General features: G+C 39.9%; 2 protein-coding genes across 4 annotated transcripts; both read right to left on the reverse strand.

Moving 5' to 3' along the window:
- Nucleotides 1-313: 313 nt before the first annotated feature.
- atf2 (activating transcription factor 2) lies at nt 314-16,128 on the reverse strand. Of its 2 annotated transcripts, XM_029530988.1 has the most exons (12): nt 16,075-16,128; nt 15,405-15,477; nt 14,437-14,533; nt 14,240-14,358; nt 14,004-14,129; nt 13,443-13,621; nt 12,608-12,722; nt 10,788-10,877; nt 8,078-8,326; nt 7,547-7,753; nt 4,904-5,009; nt 314-2,280 (listed from the first exon to the last, which is right to left on the reverse strand). In XM_029530988.1, exons 2-12 carry the CDS (start codon nt 15,450-15,452, stop codon nt 2,057-2,059), a joined length of 1,560 nt encoding a protein of 519 aa, XP_029386848.1. In that variant the 5' UTR covers nt 15,453-15,477; nt 16,075-16,128; the 3' UTR covers nt 314-2,056. The 2 variants fall into 2 exon arrangements, with proteins under 2 accessions (XP_029386848.1, XP_029386849.1); XM_029530989.1 differs by lacking the exons at nt 14,437-14,533; nt 16,075-16,128 and having other exon boundaries at nt 8,078-8,131; nt 8,231-8,326; nt 15,405-16,062.
- A 1,112-nt stretch (nt 16,129-17,240) lies between these two features.
- On the reverse strand, nt 17,241-19,519 carry atp5mc3a (ATP synthase membrane subunit c locus 3a). Of its 2 annotated transcripts, none has more exons than XM_029530140.1 (5): nt 19,465-19,519; nt 19,181-19,277; nt 18,332-18,406; nt 17,735-17,925; nt 17,241-17,587 (listed from the first exon to the last, which is right to left on the reverse strand). In XM_029530140.1, the coding sequence occupies exons 2-5, from the start codon at nt 19,217-19,219 to the stop codon at nt 17,473-17,475; spliced, it is 420 nt and encodes a 139-aa protein (XP_029386000.1). In that variant the 5' UTR covers nt 19,220-19,277; nt 19,465-19,519; the 3' UTR covers nt 17,241-17,472. The 2 variants fall into 2 exon arrangements, with proteins under 2 accessions (XP_029386000.1, XP_029386001.1); XM_029530141.1 differs by lacking the exon at nt 19,465-19,519 and adding an exon at nt 19,378-19,431.
- Between the last annotated feature and the right edge of the window lie 1,812 nt (nt 19,520-21,331).

The following is a 21,331-nucleotide window of genomic DNA, read 5'->3' on the forward strand; positions in this document are numbered from 1 at the left end:
GCTGTAAATCTCCAGGTCTACATCAGAGATCAGTTCTTCCACAAGGTGGCAGACTGAACCACAGAAAAGGTTTTTGTTCACCAGCAACACGTGATCTGCTCACTTCTGCTCCTTTGGTCAATAGACAGTGGCTTCATGAGAAAGTTCAAATGAAACTACTGTGAACTCTTTCTGGGACTGGATTTATCCATTGATGACATTATTTAAGATCATCTTGTTTAAGAGAGTAAAATGTTATTTTAATTATTTACCAACATGCTGGTTCCAGTTGATGTGGATTAAATATAGACAGTATCAGGCTGGATGTTTTAAAGAGATATTAAAAGGTTTATTACAACAACTTATCAATTCAAATTTTATACAGAACTTTCACAAGTTACAAGTACACTTTTCACTTTCAACACAGTATCACACCCCTTTTTAGCAGTAAAGCCAAGTTTAAAACAAATAACCAAAGTTTTCTTAAGCTTAGAGCCACAACTCAAGTTAAAACAACTTCTTTTTACTGATATTTATCTGGCTGAGACATTATTGTACAAACTGTTAAATTCTCGCAGAGAATCATTATCTCATGCAGATAGCACATGACAGTATAGTTGAAAAAAAAAATCATACTTTAAGAAAACAATGTGTTAGCTCCTTGTAAAACTACACAGTAGTAAGCTGGTACAGACTAAGAGAAAAGGCAAATTGACTGTGATTTGCTCCCTATGATTATTTCACAATCCTTACAAAGCAGTAGTAGCATTACTGTAATATACAGGATGTGATTCCAGTTCACATCTGAATGCTTTAATTTGACATGACAACATCATTGAGTCGGGGAGAGGCCTATCCTAATGGCTGGATAAAGGTCAGTTTTTAACAGCTACCAGAATTAATGTGATCAACAGCTCAGCTACTGAATCCCGACTATCCTATAAAAAACAACAGTACATAACACCTTGAAAGATCACATACAATGTATCATTGATGTTATTTACAATGTCTTCTAAAAACATCATCTAGAATTGAAATCATGAAAACAGCATAATGTCCTTAAGTGTTTTGTATTCGACACTAGAGCCATAAATGGTCAACTATAAAGCAAAGACAGTATATAAAAGCAATACATCTCTACTGAGCAAGTTCATGAGACCCTTCAAATGAGAGGACGGCAATCAACATAATAATCTGCATTAAAAAGGTAAAGAAGTAATTTATACAAAAGCTTTAATGGCACTGAATGAAGTCAACATCACCATGATTGAGTAATGGAAAAGATACTGCAATCCTACAATCACTGCTTCAGGAACAATCTGACTACAGATGGAATGTCAATGAAATAACAAAAATTTCTAACCAACTCACCCCCTTAAGACAATTATTTTACAAGCAGAGGGGAGCTCAAACATTCAAACTGCACAATGTGACCACAGCTAATCTCAAAAAAAAAAAAATCAAAGTCAGATTCTGCTGTTTACATTTGTGTAATGTGACAGTATTCAAATCTACTTTTAAAAAGCTGCCAGTACTTGTGTGGACTGTCAAACTCCAAAAAGGTAAACCCCTCATCTCTCAAAATGTGCAAAATGGAAAAAGCTAATTACAACAAAAAGTGACTACTCCTTATGCAACTATATGTGTAGATAGTTCTTAGAAAAGTCATGAAAACAAACTAATTACAAATGAGCCACAACACACTTTGGTAAGGTTTCTAACAATTCATTAATCAACCTCTCAGGCTGAGCGTCATCAAATAAAAAAATATATAAGATTAATAAATAAGTGACACAAATACAAAAACATTTTTAGAATCACGTGTTTTACATCTTACACCTAAAGTGCCTTTTCTTTTGTCTTCATCAATTCCAGAGAAAACATTGCATTTTCAAAAGCATTGCCTATGGAGGACAAAACGGACCAAACGGAAAATAAAAAACAAACTGAGCAATAATAAATTAAAAACAGTACGTTCCAAACTGAAGCTGAGAGAGAATTGAAATCCTCTGTTTGTCAGAGAGAGAAAAGAGGCTACGGCGCTCCCGTGCTGACACTTGGGCATCGTTGGGGATGATCAACTCCCTGAAGGCTGAGACTCGCCAGCGCCTCGCCCTGGCTGGCTCTCCTCTGTGCTCTGGTTCGATGTGAGGGCGGCGGTGGCGGCGGTGGCGGATACGGCCGGGGTTGTGGAGGAGGAGCTGACCCCGTTGGAGGTGCTGACAGAGCTGTGCTGGATGGCCTCATTTTGGGGACTTCCAGGGACGGACATCTCCTCGCAACTCTCGTCTTTGTCGGAGACTGCAAGGATAATGGAGGGGAATCACAGTTCAAGAAGCTAATATATTGCAATGATGCTTGGATTTTATTATGCCGCTGTTTCATGCTGCTTTAATTGAGAGCATTTACCTGATACAACCCAGAAAGGCTTGGGAAAGCTTTGTCATGAAGGCCTAACCAGATGTAAAAGAGCTATCTGCATGTGGTGTATGCAAACCATTTCATTAATCCCCATAATGCCACTTCTGCACCCTTTCCTTTAATTAAAGCTCCAATGTCAATTTAAACCCACATCATAAGGGTGCATTACATTCTGGGGCATGTGGCAGTGTTTCCCATCCCTAACTGCATTCTCATTTGTTTTTTGTTACCTTGCCAACTACTGCAGCGACAGATGATTACAGCACCTGATTTTAATGATGCTCACACTGGAGAGTAGGGAAGACTTGGAGTTGAAATGCCACCAGCTGTTAGGCAGTTGCATTGAATTAATTGGATCCGGATGGAAAGAAAAAAAAAAAAAAAGAGTCTACTCTCATGCTCTGTTTCATAAAGGAATAAGGCGCACAATGATAATTAATATTGCTAATGATATGAAGTCACTTGTTATGGCATTTGTAATTAATGACTGAGACTCTTATTTGAAATTGTAAAATACTGATTCGATAGCAGAAGGAAGCAATTAAAGTGCAATACGAATATCTTTCCACTGGGAGCTTGATCTGCCCTCTTGACTGGACTTTGACCATGTGACTTGGTGCAAGTGAATGTCAAAGCGCTATAAACTCCTTTGCTGTTTTATTATGCCGAAGGTCAACCTCAAAATAAATCAGTGTGGTGGTTTTGTTCCATGTTCAAGTGAGCATTATTACTCCTAACGACATTAAGGGCTGGCTGGCTGATGTATAATAATACAGAAATGCTGGTTCCCTGGGCAGCCAGAGCTTCTTTCTGCTCTCTCGGTTTCTGAAGTGGGGTTTGCTTTAAGCAGATGGACAGCTTGGTGTGCCAAGTGAAAGCATGTCCTGGCTTGTTTGTGGGGCAGTCTGGGTAATTTCCTCCCACCTGCCACAGTTACGCCTGGTCAGGGCGATGAAGGGTATTACTGGGTTGGGGGGGCAGTGTAGTCTTCTGGGATGTGTATCTCTCAGAAAGTGGAGAGCTTGATGAGGGTTTTATGTGAGTGAGAGTCACGGATCAGTCAGAATTGTGTTTTAATAATTAGTGAGAGTGATTGTTACAGTGATTCCCAACCAGGGGCATTTGAACTCCAGACATTGGTTCAACTGCTGATAAAGATTATGGACTCATTCCAAAAATCCAAAATGTGTGTGTATATACTAAAGCTGCCGTAAAAGCCCTATAATAAATGCTTTGATTGCAGAACTGACCTAATCAACCTAAATGGGCGCTTTATTTGTAATTAAAATATTGTAATCACATAATCAATGGTGTTAAATAACATCCAGTTTAAAACCCATTTGAATAAAGACATTTGGAACAGGAGAGGTGGTGTTGATGGAGGGCTATTAGAGCTCATCTGATAGGGCTATGGGGGTAATTTAAATAAAAGAAGGTCAGTTTATTTCCTTCTTTCCAGGAGTTTTATTGTCACTCAGCCTTTTCTTCTTGGCTTTCATCATGGACCAAACTGAATTGGATGTGGTTTTATTTTCCCAATCTGCAGAAAACGCACTCCAAATGCCATCATTCTCAAAGGAAGAAACACAGGACAGACATGAGAACGATGACCCAATTCATCTGTGGATCCTGATAAAACACAAGCCAGACGACACTAAATGAGACCTGGCTCTCACAGCCCTCTCTAGCCTGTAAACCATCAGTCTGATAATACACATGACGTGTGTCAGTGGGATGGTTAGCAGTAAGGGGTGCATAATGAACAGACTAGCTTGGTGGACATCCCACAACAAGAGCGCTCTGCAGTCTTGTCAAGCTCGCTGCTTTAATGGACTCATTTCAGAGGCAATCATTGTCAATACAAGTCAGCAGAGGTGTTTAGAGCGTCGTGGAGAAGGGGCTCACCGCGCATGTGTTCTTGTTGCATTCTGGCTCGTGTGTGAGGGTGAGTTATGACCATAAAATCAAAATGACACAATTCCCCAGTCTCTTGAAACAAAGAAATATAGGTGATATAACGCTAAATGAGACCATGTGATGCAATTGCACAGCACAGGCTGACAGCAGGAAATTTAAATGAAGAGGCTGTAAATGGAAGCATCTTCCCGAATGCTCAAATATTCATAAAAATCTTAGCATGTAAGCTGGAGATGTAAAAGGCACATGTTTATTCACGTGTGTTAAATGCTTTGGTTTTCATTCCCAGTAGACATTAAGCTTCGTCTGACAAATCTATATTTTGGTGTCAAATGAGGAGATGGATGCTTACTTATGGTTACCACCTGTGGCCTGGAGAGAGGACTCCAATAGGAATCCATCTCAAACAATATTATCCCTGAATATCTCAACTTTCTCAAAGTTTTTTTTTTTTTTTTTTTTTAATATGTCAATAGCTCTTTCCATTGGGTCATAAGTAAGACGTGTCCTTCTTGTGATTCTCTGGAGCTCATTTTAGAAGGTTTCGCTGGAAGCCCCGGGCTGAGAATAATGGAGCATTACTCACTGTGATAGCCAGATTTCTTCTGCATGGCGGTTACAGGGCAATCTTTATGAGCCAGAAGAAGCTGCTTCAGCTGAGCCACTTCGTTTCTCAGCAGGGTGACTTCATTCTGTGGGAGAGTGGAGACATACAACAGTACTCAATAAAATGGTCACTCTGGATCATGCAGTACGCCAGATTTAAAAAATGAAGACAAACAGATGAGCATATGTGCATAGTTTAACTTTTCCAATACAACTTTTCCAAATGACATGGCAGATAGAGTTCAGCCCATCACAGCATTTATTTAAATATAATTCAGAACATAAGTTGTGTACTCAACCTTTTTTTAGGTCGCAAGTACATTTAAAAATTTGTTTCAAATGGGGAGACATCTACTTGATTTTTGTGACTAATAGTAATTTTGATATTTGGACTTTACATAAATCCAAAAATGTATCGGTTGATATTTTATTTTGATCAACTCAGAACATACAGTGCATGTTTGTAAATAATTCTCTAAAGCACTGTGACAAGCACACAATATGTTTTGGGTGAAGATTTTGCACTATCAAAACAAGTCTCAGTGCTCTCTGGTGGACAAATTATGTAATGATGGCTTGATTCCTGCACTATCTGGAAGGCCAGCAGTTAAGCTGATACTGATATAAGTCTAAGAAGAACATGTAAGCAAGTGTCTGTCTGCCTGACTTAAATGTCTAGTTTGACTCGAAACTCAAAATAGACTGAAAATTAAATCACAGCCCGAATGTGAACATCTGCATCTTTTATCCTGTTAATTGCTCATGCTAATTATTAAGGGGATCACGGGGTTAAATTTTCAAGACTTTGTACAGTAATCATGCATGACTGTCACGGTGCTGCAGGTACACTCATATTTCCTCCAACAAGAAAGGAAACACAAGGAAAGGCAGTGGGAATGAATTCAGAATAAAATATGATGTGCTTCTTCATTTATGTTTTTCTTACACAATAATTATGGGCCTTCACTGGCTACCCACCAGCACATTTGTCAGAGGTGAACTGTTCGGTTTGTCAGTGCAACTTGGTGGATGCTGCTGAGATTTACACTCTTGTGTCGTTACAGCTCCCAGGGGAACTGAGGATTTCTGCATGTCATAAAAGAGAGCCACATTACGTTGAAGGTGACTTTAACTGGATTTAGAGCGGCCAGGGGCCTGCAGAACACCCAATGGCAGATTTAAGCTCCTTCTCTTCTCCTTTAACAGGACTATGGGCAGCTTAATCTATTAGTCTAAAAGCAGCCAATTTATTTGATTCCATCTGTTTAGTCTTGCTGGTGTTGGCAGGGCTGAGTTATTGTGAGACAGATTTAAACACAGCTGGATTGAGTGTATGTATCTCATGTAGCCAATGCCATATTCAAGGTTCTTCCACCACGACTGCTCTCATTTATATAAACACAGGCTTTCCGTTCTTCTGTCCCTGACGTCTTGTGACAGAACCACACGAGATAAGCCTGGACGCAAAAGGTACAAAATGCTCTTTCATTAGTTGGATGTGAAGAAGGGGTCCCTAATCATGCTTGCTTGACTTACAAAGGCATTTATAAAATCATTAAGCTTACAAGGTGAAGTCAAATCCATGACAGCAGCTGTGCCACTGATACTCTCAGTACCGCAGCATCAAACTGCATCATGCGGGAGATGCAAATCCTGACTAAGACGGACTTCTGAGAGTTTAACTTGTTTCTAACTTTATGAATTAAATCAAAATTGAGCAAATGGGCCTTGGGTAATGCTGGGAGCCCTGTGAGCTGCCTGGTCTGACACCTCATTAAAAAGCCAGTTAAGGATGATGTTAAAATAATTGTGCATCATTAGAGGCAGTTTCACTGATCAGCTGGGCCATGTCAGCATGGGGGTTTTTACAAAAACTGCACTGCTGATAAATGCCTTCATATGAAACGTCCTTTTATTCTCTGCCACATGTTGTTCCCCTCTTGTAGTTAACAGCAAAGCTCTTAGTGTTTATAACCCTATTTACTCACCTATCCATCCCCTTTTATCTGTCTACATTTATGGAAATTCTCAGCCAGTGCACCCATGACAAGTGCTGATAACTTGTTTTGTGAACCAGATATTAATGACATGAACCAATTTCTTTTCCACTAGTGCCTCTACCCTCCTCCACATCTTACTCCACTTTCACAGAAAAATAAGACAGTAAGCAAATAAACACCACATCTCATTTAATTGTCTGGAACACCGATGTGCTGCACCCCCGGCTCACACTTATCAACAGAGACAGCAGACACATGAACTGTTTCGAACTTGTCAGCATCAGATCCTAATTGCTTCCAGTGAAATGAAGGTTCAAAAAGACACCTTTCCCTAAGAGATTTTTGAGGCCATTCAGTAAACTGCTGAGACAGAAGCGAAGACACGCTTGTGTGCAGCTGACATCTGGAGGATACATCTTTATTGACAGGGACGTATCGATGTAAAGGGCTAACACACTGCTGCTGTCACATGACAGCTCTTATTAATCGGCTTTAATGACTTCATCACCACAGAAGGGAAAAGTCTGTGTGCACACGCTTATTCCAGCAGCAGATGATAAACAGCCATGTACATGCATATGTATATTGACATGCAGTGGGTGAAGGTCAGAGGTAAAGCACACCTGCAGCTGTCCATTCATTGAGCTGAGGTCTTCTGCTTTCTTCTCCAAAGACTGGACCCACACCTTCCTCTTCTGCCTACAGCGAGAGGCAGCAGCCCTGTTACGCTCCAGGAACTTGCGCCGCTTCTCATCAGGGTCTTCACTTGTGGTTCTGCGCCGCCGACCCCCTGTGCTTGGGGGGTTTTGTGGAGGGGGTACTGGAGATGCCTGTACAATAACAAGAATAATGACACAGAACAATAGCAATCATAGCAACCACACTACAACATCTGTAATGTACTTCTGGCATCACCGTAGCCTCTGTGTTGCACAGTGAGATACTGGACTATCTATTCCTCAGCTTAATTGTCTTCAAATGATTAGCAGGAAAGTAATTTCACCTGATTTGACCTCAGTTTAAACACACATCTTCTTCAAACAGCTGCAAACCCACAGTGCATGTAACCAGATCCACAGATAAAGGACACAAAAAAGTCTGCCATTGTTTGCTGATGCAAAGCTGAGCTGGAAGGAGAATTATCCCATACTTACAGGTGTCTCTGTAGTGGAGGTTGCTGGCTGTTGAAGGGAATGGGAAGATGGCTCCTCTGTTGTGGGGAGGTTAGGAGTTGGAGAGGGTGTTAGGACTGCGCTCGGGGCTGGAGTCGGGGTTGGGGTTGGGGTTGTGGTCGGGGCAGGAGATGCAGGAGCAGCAGTGTGGGTTACAGCGCTGCTCTGAACGTCACCACCATCTCCATTGGTTACCTGAGGAAGCTGCTGGCTTAATGTGGCTTTCAATTTCTGTGGAGATAATTCAGCACGGGGAAAAGTCATAAACTGCTAATTAAAGTTAATTATTCTTGCATGAAAAATTACATTCAATAATGCAAATATGCTAAGCAGAAAAAAAATCATGCAGAGGGTATTTGCCTTTTAATATTTTTTGTATTAAAAATTGTCCTTAATGGGTTTAACTTTTGAAGCAGAATGATTGTTTTATATACAAACATCTTATTTTGAGCTGTAGATAAGGAGGCAACTGTTGGTGCTACCCATTGTAAAAGAAAGTTTTTTTTTAAAACCATAAAAAGAATAATTGTAAATTCTAAAAATGCAAAAGGTAAAGCCACAGCGACACATCATAGCACAGGTCTATTCAGTGAAAACAAACAAGTTTAAATTTAAAAACTTTCAGACCAAATTCGTGCTCAAGAATGTAAGGAAGGAAGCTCCGACAGATGACAACACAGGACATTGTATGATCCTTTAGCATAAAGACCAACATCCTAACATCAGGAGAGATACTGAGGTCAGAGCAGTCAACAGAAAACAAAGCAACATAGATTAGTGACAACTTCATTAAGGGCCATTACTAGATTATATGACAAATACCTCTCCTTCAACTACTCTGACATATCATCTGCCTCACAATTAACACTATATTAATCCTGAAATAGCCACGTAGGTTAAAAAGTGGAAATAAAATAATAATGCCACAACAAATATGTCACATATTGCTCAGACTCATCAGAAAAGAAGAGCTGAGGCGCATCCAATATCCACAGCGCAAAATGTAGCAACTACATGGGACACACAAACAGCCCACGGTTCATTCACAGAAACAGTTTCTCTGCAGATTGGTGCCCATGATTCAAAGGCCAATTCCTCCTGCATCAAACACTCAGCAAACAAGGTGAAAGTGAATGAGCCTTTCACAGCAATAACAAAGTGAGAGTGAATACATTTACATGAGAAAACAGAGGAGCACATTATTCTAACAACTACCTTTGCCAGAGCAATCTATCTACCAAATTAGTTTATCGTGTAATACCCTTCCAGAAGCTCTTCTGGCAGAAACAAGATATTATTCTCTTGGAATGGGCCATAGAAAAAGGGAAAAGCCAGTCAGATTCATATTTCATCTCTGCCATGGAAACCTCATCAGTGTAATAACCCTCCATCTCATGGGTGTTATTCAACCATCTGCTACTATATTACTTATCTTTATTTTGCAACTAATTAACAGCATAATCTTCTAAATTCAGCAAGTTAATTATCATTATTGTGGTCTTTGCAGCATCATCAGTCCTTGTAAAGTGCCGTCTCCACGCCCCTTGAGAGCCAGGTGGGGGCGGGTAGCAGGCAGGTTGAGCGGGGGTCTGTTTTCTCGATGTGGGCTCATTAGGTGTTTGCTGATGAGCTGAGTGTGGTGGGAGGCGCCGGGAGTAAGAGGGGGGATGCAGGTCAGGCAGGATTCTGCTGAACAAAAGGTTCCATGCAGGGTGAGGCCGACTTAATGTGCCTTGCTGAGCGTGTGCCAGGATGCCCCCAGCTGGCTTTTGCTGGTAGCCCCCCTCCAGTTGGCCCCGATGACGGCATGCTGAGCACAACGCTGTCTCTGCGTTTGTCATCTTCATACCCCATGATCCCCACCAACTCCCACCACCTCCCCCCTCCTTCTCACCAGTCAGGATCAATCCTTCCCATGAACTGTACACACACACACACACCTCCTCTCTGTAGTTTATCTGCTAATTTCCGCAGGCGGCACACGCTGTGAACACTTACAGGTTCTGTGATCCATGCTTCATCAAATTGCCACTGATCTGGCTTTCAACACTTCATATCTCTGCCCTTCAACTATCTCACAAGTCGAAGGACTTTGGCGCTACACTGTTTTCTCTCAGCTGTTTTTTTTTTTTTAATCAGATGGATTATTCAAAATCATACATTTCATAATCTCAATTCAGATTTAAAATGTAAGAAAATACTTGATGCCTTAATATTTCTTGTTTTGCCATGTTCACGTTACTATCATGTTTGATAAAGATCAGCCACTCAGATCAGATCATCACTGAAATGCTTGTACTGAAACAGTTTTTTCTATATAGGAGTTACTAATCTCTGAGAAGTTGGACATGGCAAATGTTTGAGGCTTTTGCTAAACTAAGTCACTGATTGTTTTCACTTAATTTTCTGTTGATTAACTGATGAGTTTTTATAGAGCTATAAAACTGTAAAAATTTAATAAAAAAAATACTAGATGGTAATTTAATTCATTAATGAGAAAGGGATTGTAATTAAAAATCTTTTGGATACTGCTCTCCCAGGGTTTCTCTAGTGCCCTCATCAGGCCCAAGAAACTGTTTCCCTATTGTCAAGTTCTCTTATTACTTTGGCTGTCGTTATCTCGCTCAGACAGAAAATAACAGATACACACATGGAAATAATATTTTATGTAAAAGATGGAGATAATAAATACCAGTTTTGCTTCTGATTGAGCCTGTGGTTGTGGAGAGGGAGGTCCTGGAATCCCGGGGACGTTAGGCACTACGGTGACAGGTCTGACAAGCTGACAGCAGAGACACAGATCAGCACAGAGAAAATTAGTCTTCGGCAATAAAAAGGCAGGCGGCACTGCCCCGCAACACAAACACACATGCAGTCACGGCAGGCTCATTAGGTTGGATGGCCTGTTATTTTGTGGAGGCAACGCCACATGGAGATGCAGTGTGCACGCTAATGAACCTCTGCCTGGCTGCGTGAGAGCATATGGACAGGGAAACTGAAGAGAGGATGGAGAGACAGACAGTCGGAAGGGCAGAGCCAGGCCTCCTCTAATAGCTGCTGACAATGAGGCAGAGGGAGGTAGGGAGAGCTGGCAAGGGAAAGATAGAAGGGGGGGGAGGAGATGATCAAGTGAAAGGAAGGCCCACTGGTGGCTCATGTTCTCCATTTACTTTTGCCCTCTTTTGCTTGTCAACGGCTTTCCCAATCCCCACAGACTGGGAAGATACAGGTTTTTTCCCTGCTGTGCCACTATCAGGAGATAATCATCTGCTGCTCAATGTTCCACACAGACAATCAGGACTACAGTGAACAACAAGACAAGCTTCCACATGAGGGAGTAAAAAAACAAAACACCAAAAAGACCTGAATTTACAACATATTTCCTATATCAGACAGTGTCATGGGTTGCCATTATAATTGGTTTGCAAAACACATTAGTAGCATCATCTATCTGCTCTGCCAGAAACCATGAGCATTGATTCTAATTGTACAAGGACAAATAGTAAAGTATCCTGGAAAAGCGCCTGCTGTGCCTCAGCCAAAGCCTGTGCCTTTGCAATAGTGACACACAGTTAAGTCTCAAGTCCATTATTTTACTCAACCTCTATTGCAGTGAATTAACTGCCAGATCTGAGGTGCCAAAGTAGTAAATACTCCCTCTGTTCTAAGTAAAGGAGATACGTGGTATTAATGCATTGCTGCAGAATAAAGTGTAATTTGAATGTCACCTAAGAAGGACTTCAGTTTTGCTGATGTAAACAAGTGTTCTTGCACAGTCTAAAATTTAATTTGTGAGCAATAAACAGCAGAAATTTAATACCTATGTGATTGATGCATTGTATCTAAAAATCTCCTGGATGCACAAAGGCAACATTTCACAAGCAAACCTGTGCCCAGCAAAGCATGTTATTCGACACAGGCCAGTGATTTTGTTAGTCTACACACTGGACCCAAATAATAACCCAAAGTTACGGCTGGAGAAAGCGAATGCTTCAGTTCATTAGTTGGTTTATTCTAGTCCCTGGAAAATAGCTGTCAACAAAGCTTGTCTCTAAAAGCAATAGTTGTTCTGTGCTTTGTGAAATGATTGGAAACTGAAGAATGCAAGAAAATGGGCACTGCAGTGAACCGGTTTCAATGGCTACTGTTGAGACATGAAAACACAATGAAACTCAATTACTAAGCTAACATGGACAACACGTCCTGTAAGTGCTCCTCAAGAAAATTAAATGGAACAGACATTTACAATTCAATACAACTGGACAAACTCTGTATCTGCTTATGTCACTTAATTAATCAAAAGGTCCAGGACAGACCCTGAGGTGATAATGCTGTCATTTCTTTGTTGACATTTTTCTTTTGCTTGGGAAATTACTGCATGCTTTAACTTTTAATTCTGTGCTCAGTTTAGTTAAATAATATAAAAGATGGAAAGGGGCTTGTTTGAAATCTCACACAGTTGTAAAGACACACTGAAACACAATATTAACATCACATAACCAGCAGACTCACAGGGATTGTAGTTGGAATATGTACACTTGAGTTCGTAATAGACGCCGGTATAGCAACTGGCATGGTCTGGCCATTAGGCAGCTGTAAGAGCACAGGGAAGGTGCCAGACACCGGGCTGAAGGAGGAGAGAAAAGACATGCCAATGAGAGAGAAAAAAAAAAAACACAACTTGGTGATTAAAAACACAAAACTGTTTCAAGACCAGAGTGGCTACTGATATAAGCTACTAACACAGTCATATTCAGGCAACAATCAATGAGGAAAAAAATGGAACCCAAGACAGAATCCAACTCAAACAGCTCAAAGTGAAAAATACACCTGTTGCATAACAGTCAAGCAATATCAATGGAAAGAACAGCTTTGGCTGCCATATTAGATCCAGTAGGTAACATCAGTTTGCTCATATATTGACTTGTGGTTCTATTTTACTATTATTAAATTAGTGAAGACTTTTCAATTAAATCATCCGTGCCACACTATTTCACTAAATGTATTTATGAATTTATTGTTGCCTGACAGAGGGTGGATCCTCTCAGCACTAGACTGTGACGGTGATGATTAAGTGAAAACCCCCTTTATGATTTTACACTACTCAGAAATTGAACTGAAGCTTTATGTCTATATCTGAACAACACTGATGAAGACCAGACTTTATGATGTCTACAGCCAAAAAATAAACATACCTGTGGAGTGCGAATAAATCAAAAACAAACAAGCACATGCCTCATGAAATATGAGCTCACCAAGACAAAACTGGACAGAAATAATTTCAAAAAAGGAAAGGATGAATTAATAAAACTACGATTTTTAAATATGGACATTTTGAGTTACTTACACTATAGGCCTATTAGTGGATGGGACTTGGGTAATAACAGAGCTAGATGTTGGCGATGGGAGAGCTTGCTGTATAACAACATTAGCCTCTGAGGTTGCTAGAAGTACATTGGGAACTTGGAGGGATGCAGGATGGACTATAGTGGATGTTGGCAGTGAGGCTGGCTGCAAAGATAAGTCCTGAAAACATCATACAACACCTTAGCTGCAGGAGATGTTTAATGACGATCAGATTATTTAAAAAAGTTAATGTAAATATTAACAATAACATTAGACCAGATTGTTCTAAATCTGCCTAAAACTCATTATTGTGTTATTAATTATTTTTGTTCAGCGCTGTATTTCTTCCAGTGTTTACACAACTGTATAGAAATTATATTAAAACAAGCCAAAGTCAGACTAAAATTACAAAAAATCCGATAACTTCTTAGATGAATATCCACACCAGTCTGCCAATTCCAGAGTAAATTACTGGTCACAGAATCAGCAAAACGTGTTTCAGGACAGTCTTGTAAACTCTGACAAGCACAAATTGCAGAGGCAGCTTATTCAGAGCCTTTACCTTGTCGTCACTTGTGGTAGACTCAGGGTGAGGCAGAGGGCTATCTCGATGTGCCTCCATTGCTGTGGGTTCCTCAATTTTGTTGCGTATGATCGGCGTTGCGAGAGGTGACAAATCCAATGGTAACTACAGAGCAGTGGGATGCACAGAACAACAAATAAGCCACAGACATGGAAACACCAACAACAGAACAAACAGGAGTCAGTTAGCCTGCCGGCAAGCTTAATGAGGTAAACCTTTTTAATGTCATCTTCAGTCGCCTTTTTGAAGTCATGGTCAAATGGGCTTGCAAGCTCATTGAAAAGGCCAACCTCCTCGCAGTTCTTCAAAAAACGAGTAGGTGTAGGGGTTTGGTCTGCAATGGAAGGAAACTTTGAGCGCACTGGTTGAAGCATCAGTTATGTCAAAATATATGAACTTCAAGAGCACAAACCAGCAATGATGACACTGTCATTCCTTGCTGGGCCAAACTTGAGGGTCATCTCATGTTTGTGTTTATGGACGGCCAAGTGGTCTTCATTTGTAAATCTCTATTTAATGTTCAAAGAAGAAAACAGACAGGATAATAAGACATGATGGGGGGGGGGGGCAATAATACTGTTGAACAGGCAATATGGCTTCGTTTTTAGTATTAGGTTTTTTTTTTTTTAATTCTTATAGTTATACTTATTAGTTATTACCATGAGGAAATGAATACCAATGAAGTACAATTACACCACCTAATCTATACTCTTATCTTGTTACATTCCATATTAAAAAGCCATGCAAACCTCTTCAAATGAGTAAAAATGTTAAATATGTATGAAGCTGTTAACTTTACACTGATTATTTTACTCCTGTTTCAGGAGGATTGAGGTTTGGTTGCTGCATTTATGACTTCAGGGTATTGAAAATCCTAACTTCAGATGTAAGAAAGTTGAGTAACCAGTCGGGAAGAGTAAACAACTACGCCAGGCCCCATTGAACATTCAGGGGCTTGATGAAACTTTGGTTTGCTTATCAGCAGTTTGGTTGCTTGCTTTGTTTATAATTGGTATGTGTGTGTGTATAGTTGGCTGCCTGGAGAAAGATGGGCAACAATGACCTAATCCATCAGCCCCTAAACGCCCCACAATGGCGAATTTTAAATTTAATTAAATTAAGTTGCATTGTACTCATTCAGTACTACAACAAACAAAAACCAACATGCCAGGCAGTGTTTTTGGTTTCACCTTCTCTGTACATGATGTAATGAAGATGCCTTTTGTTTTTATTTTTATTTGGTTTTTAATTGCTTTTCATTTACTGTGTCCATGATGGGAAGCCTGCATTTTCATCTAGCAGCCTCCCTTTCTGTAAAAAGCCATTTCACATAGTATTCTGTAACATTGTTCATATTCTGTCATTACTGAATTGACTTACCTGTCCACACCCAGGAGCAGTACATTGGAAAGGTTTATCATCACTCATATTAAGGAGTTCCTGATGTGTCGTCCTGAAATAAATCAGAAAAAGTGCAGGCTGGGGTTAGATGAGCTTTAATGTGTATCATGTGGACCATTCATCACGGCTGTGCTGATGTTTAGCCTTCATTTCAGCAGGTGCACGGAGCTCAGACGGTTTGCTGAGTGAGTACCGGAGCACCGTGGAGGTGAAAGACCGGACAGACGGACAAAGCAGGTCGGTGAAGGGCGGCTGCTTTGGTTGTTTACACCTCAGTGTCACCACAAAAGACGCTGAATTCTCGCTCCGTTTATTTTCACCCAAATACACGACCGAGAGGGCATCTTGAGCCGCCCCGGCAGTGAACCGTGCTGTAAATGTGACGAGAAGACATCACAGCTAAAGCTGCTTCTGTTACAACAGAGGGAGCGATCATGTTCCAGTCGCTTCCATGAAATAGCCCGAGCCCTGCGTTAACATAGACCCGTCGCCATGTTTGGACCTAAGTGGCAGTGTAAACAGAGGAGCTGTCAGCGTCCGGCTCCGGCCCGTTTCTGTGTACCGGAGCACAAGCCCGGCTCGGTGTCACAAATTAATCCTCTAACGGGAGCTTTGTGACGAGTCGCTGTCAGTTACTGTGGTCACTTACCCTCAGCCACAACCCTCGACTTCCAAAATCCCACGTCTCTTCAGCAGTATCGCGAGAGTAGATTGAGCGTTTCCGTAAACGTCACGGGAAGCTTCGGGCTTGTATCTCGTCACGACTGACCCTTAATATGAGAGGTTTTATTACGTGTTTTCACTTTCCGAGGGAATTTATTCTCAGTAAAAAAAACGGGACATGCCAATTAAACAGTTCTCCTTTTCGATGGAACATATTGCTTCATGGCAAACTGAAGAGAAAATGCATCACTTCGTTGAACCGTACAAAGCATCAAGACATTCTTGGTGCATTTTTACGGTTCCTTTTGACTGATAGCTTTTCTGTTGTATATTTTTTCAATGAAACAACATACTACTTTGCAAACTTTGACTGACATTGTGAGTAATGCACACTGTAGTTAGCTATCTACTTTGGAATAGCCAATGTTGATTTATTTGATTAAGATCACGTATTTTAGTAAGATTACCATACAGAGCCGTTAAAATGTAGCGGTGCATGTTTGCACTCACCCCAAATGTTTTCCTTAAAGTCACATTATCAGCCACATATTTCTTTTTTTATGGCATTTACCAAATGTGTAATTTCTTATAATCACCAAGGGGCATAACTACTGATTTTCTTCTGCAGTAATAAATGCACACAAATCAATTACTCTATTAAAACATTGACTCTGTCATCAGTTCACAAAGTACAAGGTGACAGCTAAAGTTCTTAAACATAAAACAACTTTACTATAAAAAAGTTCCAGGAATATGAAAATGTGTCCTAAATGACTCAAACCAAGATCCAATACTTAAACTGACTTTCAAATTGATTTAAGTGGTGATTGTAACGAAGTTCAGCCAATTAGCCTAAAAGACAGACTGTCAGTTATTGAAATAACCCAGCAAGGACTTCCATTTATGATATTCAATAAAGTCAAAACCCATTATTATCTGTCTAGATTTATTCAATGCCATTTACAAAAGTAAGCACTCACTTGCTGCCTAAATTACATTTTTATTTGACTTCATCTGGACCAAGTACTCATTATGGTGGACCCTGAAAAGCTTGTATGTAATGTGCTGAATTAAACAAGACTGATGCATGGCAAGTCTATGCTGCTCCAGAGAAGATGACATTCATGAAGGCAGACCACTTTCTGTTGTTCGCATGATATTCCAGGCATAAAAGTTACTGCCATTGTTAAATAGTCAAAAACATGTATTTTAATCACGTAATTTCTTACATTCGTACAATACATGTTTTGCTTATTTTGACAGTGTCTCAAAGACTTGAAAATGTACATTTCCATGACACCAACACGGAACAATTTTGGTAGCCACAATAAAATATGTAGTCACATCTGTAATGAAAGTGTCAGACGACAGATTTTTTTTTTTTTTACATAGCAAACAGGATAAGGAAAGCGACCATCAAACAGAACAGTCCCATAGCTTCAGACAGGGCAAATCCCAAGATAGCATATGAGAACAGCTGCTGCTTCAGAGATGGGTTCCTGCAAACAAGAACAAACTGTCAGTGTATCTTAGAGAACCACCCAAAAAAAAAAAAAAAAAACCACCCAAATGATTACTTATGAAAGTGAATTTTAACTTTTTACAGCTATTCCTGGGTATTGTACATTGTAAAAATTGAAACAAACCTAGCATAGCCGATGATGAGACTGCCAAACACAGTCCCAATTCCAGCACCAGATCCAGCTACTCCAACTGTAGCAGCTCCAGCCCCAATAAACTTAGCAGCAGTGTCGATGTCCCTGCTGACAGCACTGGTCTGGAAGCCCCTCAGTGAGACCTGGGATAGGGGGCTCTGAGGCATCACAGCAACAGTGCTCTGAAGCAAGAGAAGTCAAACTTAACTTACATTCTGAGGTAATGTGGCTTAAGATGTGAAAAGGCAGGCAGCAGATGCAAACCTGCATTTAAACAACATCATCCATTTAATAGAAAGTAAATTTAAAAAACCCGACAATGTTTAACATACATGGTGCAAATAGTTGACCATTCTTCATTTCAAAATGAAAAACTGAAAAGTTTAAGAAGAAAGAACGAGTTGTGAAGTATACTTCTGGTTGTTGGCCAGACTAAAAGAAGGTATATGTTGGGGTCTGAACATTTTGCATCATTTCAGTTAGTGTGGAGAAAAAGGACTAGAATTGACAGATTAAAACTAGAAGCATCCACACAATGAATTCAGCGTTACAAAGAGAGTGTCTGCAGTATCCTGCATTTTGCCTCACCTCTGATTTTGTCTCGGGTCTGGACAGCACAGAGGCAGACAGGGGTCTGTAAAGAGCCCGGGAACCAGCACGGACCTGCAGCACCAGCACAAAAAACAAAACGGTACAGGTTCAGTCACACAACACACATGCATACTCAAAAGACATGAAACATTATTGGTTCAAGTGCCAGGCACACTGGCAGATGGGAGGCACCTTGAATGTCACTTTGCAAGTGTCATTCTCATTCACTACAGCGGACTCTGAGACCTATGGTATTAGAAGCCTTGGAATTGTAACTTGTGGTTATTGGGTTGCGCTGTATAAGGTTGGAAAATCAAAAAATCCTGCAAAGCAAATCTATCCAAAAAAAGGCTTATTGCAATTTGCATTCATTAGCTGTCTGGTGTTACTGGAAACAGAAATGTGACCTTGGGGAACAACTAATACTCCTTTCCACCCATATTTAATCCTTCCAATGTTTAAATGGGCATGGAGAAGATTTCTAAATCAATTGCACAGGTTGGGTGTCAGATTCAGATGGACTATACACTACAGTGAGCTAACACAGGCTCATCATGACCTTAGCTTATAGCCATGATAGATGTCCGCCAAAAAGCTCCGGCAGGATCACAGAGGAGGTTTAAGGAGGATGGCTGTGAAGCACAGTGTGCATAAAGATCAGAGTTATAATCCAAACTACAATGTGTCTGTGTGCTCGGTGCTTTAGCTTTAGCTTAGCCGGCCTAGTCTGCAGATACCCTTCAGTTAGCTCCAGTCAAGTTCATCCGGAGGCCCACCCGGAATTAACAGTGACATTTTAAAGACACCGGGGAGTCACATACACCGAACCGGGCAGAGAAAACTCACCAGTGCCGGCGTGGAGACGAACTTTGCACAGGCATACATTTTGGACTTTGGGTTGTTTTAACCGGTTCGGTCAGATCTGGTTGAAGCCCGGGTCTCTCTGAAAAGAGAAGTAAGGTCAAACGGGTGTAAAAACGGCCCACAGAAAAAATAAACACAGTCACAAAGACATTTTCATCCGCTTTCCATGTTCTCCTCACTTGAGCGCTGCGATGAGGAGTCTGGAGAGAGGATGAAAAGAGATTTGTCACAGATTACGTTCTCATTCAAACTGCCATCACACTTACCGACTGCAGAGGTCGAACCACAGTGGAAGAGTGCGCATGCGCGTCGTGAGGTATGTAGAGCCCCGGATGATGACAATGGAAGGTCATTTCACAGAAACTTTATTTAAATAAACACAGCAGCAATTTTCATTCACAAAGAGAGACGATTGAACCAGGGTTATTATTATCGTTTTTATATTTATGATTATTGTTACTCATTATTCGAAGAGAAAGTTGAAGGAGGAGATAAGACAAACCAGCTGGTATGGAGCTGTTTCCCTCAATTTGCACTGATTCTCATTATGACTAATCTTAAAAAAAAAAAGAAAGAAAGAAAAAGAGCGAGAACAAGGAAAGCATCAAATGAAACTGTTACAAGAATAGATAAAAAATTATAAAAAATAAATAACAAAAAAAGCATTTAAAACATTTTGAAAAATCCTTATGCGGAATCATTAAGAAGCAGTCTGCAGTTCATCCCATTTACAATAAGCAACATATATAAAATTACTTTGGGTGGGTCCTTGAGGAATAACTGTTGTTTGGAGTTGCTGGATCACTTTTTGTAGTTACAAGATATTAATGAAATGTGAAGTAGTTTGGAAACTTTATGAATAAAGTTTGAGAAATCAATGTTATGTGAGGAGCATTCATTAAATGTCAATAATATTAGTGCGTTAAATATTAAGCAGCTGGAAAAAAGGAGCAGGATCCAGGATAGTTCCACAACCCAGAACAGAACAGTTATTACAAAGTCTTGCACAATTAATCTTTTTTAAACCAAAGAGGTAAGAATACAGGACCAGCTTTAAAGGATACATTTTGTGATATTATATATAGATATAGATATAGATATCTATCTATCTATCTATCTATCTATATATATATATATATATTTTTTTTTTTTTTTTTTTTTTTTTTTTTTTACTGTTGGAACAAAATCAACAATGAATTCATCTTACTAACAAGCATTACCTTACAGTCATTGCCTGATAAAATGATTCCTCTGAAGGGCTATGGACCTTTGATTGTCCAAAACACAATTTAAAATACATAAAGAAAAATGTAAATGCACTTAAAGTCAATATGACAAACATTGCTCTGCTTCCACAGATACTCACAATAGCTGAAGCATCCCCAGTAAATACTGTAACTTATTTAACATTTGCTTTAAAAACTGTTTTAAGAAGTCATACATTTTTTTATTTGACACAAACAAGCCAAGAAAAATGAAAAGCACTGCCATTTAGACAACAGATTGTTTCCTTTAATGAAATTTGTTTCACTTTTATGTCCAGGATCATTTAATTTGATACTGTGCTTTTGTGGTACATATTTTTAATCACAGACTGTGAACCTGGGACCTCTTGGGTGTGTGTCTGGGCCTCTAGGGCAGTTGCACACTTTGCCAGAGGTGTAGTTCAGAATACAAGTTTCAATTGTTTCATTGGCATAGAAACCTAAAGGTCTCATGCTTGAAGGAGTCTGACATCACATTTGATTTCCTTATTCATACAGTGAGCCCTTATGAATGAACAGCTTTTATCGGTTTGATTTACGTTACATCATCATTACAATCAAATAATTTCATTTAAAAACGTCATTTTAAAAAACAATAGCACTCAAGATTGCCCGCTGAGGAACTCAAGTCTGCTAAATAAAGAATAACTAAACTATACTGAATCCAGTCAAGGCACGAACATCTACGTCAGAAAATTCCTGTTTAAAACATACTGACTATTGTCATCTGTTACCATAGCAATGCTTTTCTATTCTAGCCAGTATAAGGATTTAAGGAGAAAATACTTCAGGCCCTATTTTTTATATAGTTTTCTCCTTCATATGAGTGCAGGTCCAGGAAAAGCAGTTTTTCTATTAAAACAAAACC

The sequence above is a fragment of the Echeneis naucrates genome, chromosome 21 (genome assembly GCF_900963305.1).
Source record: "Echeneis naucrates chromosome 21, fEcheNa1.1, whole genome shotgun sequence".
NCBI classification, from domain to species: Eukaryota; Metazoa; Chordata; class Actinopteri; order Carangiformes; family Echeneidae; genus Echeneis; species Echeneis naucrates.

What these genes read in the sequence shown, in the direction of transcription:
- atf2 (XM_029530988.1), bottom strand. Translation starts at nt 15,452, where the DNA reads ATGAGTGATGATAAACCTTTCCAATGTACTGCTCCTGGGTGTGGACAG. An exon ending in TGACAGTGTCATCATTGCTG is followed by an intron (nt 14,359 to 14,436) that starts GTTTGTGCTCTT and finishes CTTCCATTGCAG; the next exon opens with ACCAAACCCCTACACCTACT. An exon ending in ATATTCCAACTACAATCCCT is followed by an intron (nt 10,878 to 12,607) that starts GTGAGTCTGCTG and finishes CTCTGCTGTCAG; the next exon opens with CTTGTCAGACCTGTCACCGT.
- atp5mc3a (XM_029530140.1), bottom strand. Translation starts at nt 19,219, where the DNA reads ATGTATGCCTGTGCAAAGTTCGTCTCCACGCCGGCACTG. An exon ending in GACCCGAGACAAAATCAGAG is followed by an intron (nt 17,926 to 18,331) that starts GTGAGGCAAAAT and finishes CTCTTGCTTCAG; the next exon opens with AGCACTGTTGCTGTGATGCC. An exon ending in CTCATCATCGGCTATGCTAG is followed by an intron (nt 17,588 to 17,734) that starts GTTTGTTTCAAT and finishes TCTTGTTTGCAG; the next exon opens with GAACCCATCTCTGAAGCAGC.